This window comes from Arachis ipaensis, chromosome B03 (genome assembly GCF_000816755.2).
Source record: "Arachis ipaensis cultivar K30076 chromosome B03, Araip1.1, whole genome shotgun sequence".
NCBI lineage: Eukaryota > Viridiplantae > Streptophyta > Magnoliopsida > Fabales > Fabaceae > Arachis > Arachis ipaensis.
The window spans coordinates 4,092,184-4,095,595 of NC_029787.2; the positions used below are offsets into that span (position 1 = coordinate 4,092,184).

At 31.7% G+C, this 3,412-nt stretch overlaps 1 protein-coding gene across 1 annotated transcript; it reads left to right on the plus strand.

Moving 5' to 3' along the window:
- LOC107632357 (two-component response regulator-like APRR9) lies at positions 102–2,710 on the plus strand. Its single transcript, XM_016336046.2, has 3 exons — positions 102–685; positions 1,419–1,562; positions 2,251–2,710. The coding sequence occupies exons 1-3, from the start codon at positions 278–280 to the stop codon at positions 2,494–2,496; spliced, it is 798 nt and encodes a 265-aa protein (XP_016191532.1). The 5' UTR covers positions 102–277; the 3' UTR covers positions 2,497–2,710.

Consider the following 3,412-nt stretch of genomic DNA (forward strand, 5'->3'; position numbering starts at 1 on the left):
ACTCTTCAATTTTGCTATAAAGAAGATGACGTCATGTTCCACGTTCCTTACCCCACACCTCTTTCTCCCCTTTTCCCTCAATAATAAATAATTTTTAGAAAATTTTTATTTTTGTTTGTTTCTGCATCTATTATGCACTACACTACTATACACTGAGCACTGAATATGTAGCGAGTACTCATATATAATAGCTTTCATATTCATTCACTCACTCACTCTTCTTTCTCTTTCCTTTCTAATTTGGAGTAATAATCAATCATTGAATCCCCCACGCGCCATGTATACACACAATAATAACTGTAACGGCACATTCTGTTACGCCAATAACGACGACCATTTCCATCACATGATAACGGCAATGCATTCGTCGCCGTCGAGCGGAGCCGCATCTCATCAATGGCAATTGATGATGACGAACCAGTCGGAAGCGAGCATGAGCGCAAGCAGCGGGTGTAGCACGCCGAGTTCGTTGGCGAGTTGCGGTGACACCACTAGTCAGCGCGTGAGCGCCACGAAGATGCACAAGAGCGTGAGTAGCCACTCGCTGTTCTTGCAGAATAACAATAGCAGTGGGGTCCACCAAAACCGTAATCAGTTGTATCCATCCTTCTCTGCTCTTTTCTGCGAGTTTCTTAATTCCGATGACGCTCCCGTTCGCAGGGTTTACAGCACCGGTGATCTTCAGGTACTTTCATCTTAATTCTCAACTCATTCAAACACTATAGCTAATGCGTGAACATGTGTTGTGTTAAGCAGGATAAATAATTTAATTATTTTTAATTATTATCTTTATGTCTTTGTATTATTACTATTGTATTAAAGAGTTCAGATTTGATAAACTGTGGAAACTCAGTCACCTGAAATTACCAATTGAGAATTGTTAGATAATAATTTAGTTAAATCTATTTAATTATTCAACAATTCTCAATTATTATTTGAGGAATGTTAGGGGACCAGTAATTTGTGTGATTTGTAGCCATCAAATAGCCATCAAGATAGTTTTAATAGTGTGAGATTGGTGTAAGATTTTATCCAATGATTCACTTTTCTTTACTGGTTACATGATAGCCAGAATTTAACAAAGTTGCTGGCCCCTAGACTATTTTTATATGAAGTTAATTGTATCTAAATTTTTATCTTAATATATTTATAACATAAATTTTTTTACACAATCATCCAATTATATTCATTCTCTTAATGAAATCTCGTTATATAATTGGATGCACATCTCTGTCATTTTATTAAAAGTTAAATTCTTATATTAATAGATCTTTTGTGTAATAATAATAATATAAATTTAGTGTTAGTTAAGATGATAAATAGTATATGCATAACTAAATTCTATTTATTTGTTTGAACATTTTGAAGAAATTAATTAATGGAAAAAAAATGCAACATTATTGTTATATGATGAGCAGGAAGATACTTCACTATCAAGTGAGAGTAGTATGATAATAGAAGCAATGAGCAGAGCCAGTCCCTATAGTCCTGAAGAGAAGAAGATAAGAATTGAGAGATACAGAATCAAGAGAAACCAGAGGAACTTCAACAAGAAAATCAAGGTTATTATTACCTTAATTAACACTTTAATTTATTACTATTATTGATGAGTCTCAAAAACATAAATATATATGTTCCATCAGAATCTATCAATGACTTTACTAAAAAACCAAAATAATTAAAATTTGAGACTGACTTGGACTAATTTAATATAAACAGGGTTTTTGTGGGGCTAACTTATCATTAGTATTTTTCTACAATAACATAAACTCCAATTTGATTATTTTTTCTTCCATCATATCATGCTAAAATCATAAGAGAATTGAAATGGAAGGAAAACAGTGAAAGTTTGAAAAATTTTCATATTCATAATGCACAGTAGAGCCATCTATCCCTGCCGCCAAAAACATATCTTAAGATTACAGATACATGGTTCTGATTTAATTTAATTCAAAGTGTTAGTGACTCATATATAGTGCATTGGTATTACAGCAAAACCTTAAATTTGTCACATTTGAAGCATCATACTTTTCTGGCAAATTATTTGTCTTCTTCTATGATATCATAGCATTACTATTAAATCAGTGGAAATTAAGGATCAATTCACCATATTGCACAAATTACTGTACCACTATAACACCACTAGGTAGAAATGTGTTACATATTTTGCAATTTTTGTTTTATTTTATTTCGTATACTGAGTCGACACACACTTCATTTAAATTGTTCTTTTCTGGAAATCGAATCAAGTATGCTTGTAGAAAAACATTGGCGGATAGCCGGCCGCGAATCAGAGGACGATTTGCGAAGAATGATGAAATTGTGAGAAACCCTCCATCACTTGAATGGTGCCAATTTGGTGCTGCTGGGGAGGAAAAAGATGAAGAAGATGAGAATAATTGGGTCAATTTATTTGATTCCTTAGACCCTGCAAATGTTGCTGCTCATCATCATCAAGAGCAACAAGATAGTTCCCCTTTCAGTGTATTCTACTAAAATATTTGAATTTGCATGTCAATGAAGAATCACTATAATTATTTGTTTTCTATTTCCTCCCTTTTTTTTCTTTCTTTCTTTGTTAAAGAGTGTTATTGTTGTGGTGTGAGCCTATAAACAAATTAGGTAATGTAAATATGGTTTATTTGAATCATGATGTGACCATGTGCAATTCTAGACTTGATATAATGTAGGATGAAGTTTTAATTTTCAATGCTTTTTGTTATATCTCTTTATAGATGACTAGCTAGGCCTCCATCATGATCATCATCAGTAGCAATGTTATTGTAATATTATTGGATTAAAGAAATTTAACAACATTGTTTGCCTCTTGGGGGTTTAATTTTATATGTGAAGTATTTATAATGTTATCTTATCGACTTATCCTATTTATTTTGTTCAATGAATTTGTGGGAGCTGAATAGGGGCGGAGCCTCTCACAAAGAAAGGGGGTAATGACTCCTCCCAAATCTCAATTTTTTTTTTTATAATTATATATAAATTTTAATTTAGTCTCTTTTAAAATATTTATTTTACTTATTTATATGTAGGTATAAAAAGGTTTAGAGGGATAGGAGTAAGGTAATTGGGGATTGGTGATCATCACTTGATTTAGGGTAGATGCTACCTTTTTTGAAGTGAAATTGGATATGATTTTATTCACCACTAGACCTAGATCATTTGGGTTAAAAGCATGTGATAGAGCTTCTTTATTTTATTTATCATTTAATTTTACTACTAACTAACATGAGATATAAAAGAGAGTTTTGTATATACATGGTGCATGCTATCATGGAAAGAAAATAGTAAGAAAAAAAAAATAATTTGTGTTTATCAGTAGTTGGATAATTATTACGTAAGGTGTGTCATTTTATTTTTTTTAATATTTTAAAATAAAATTAAATATTTTTTATTT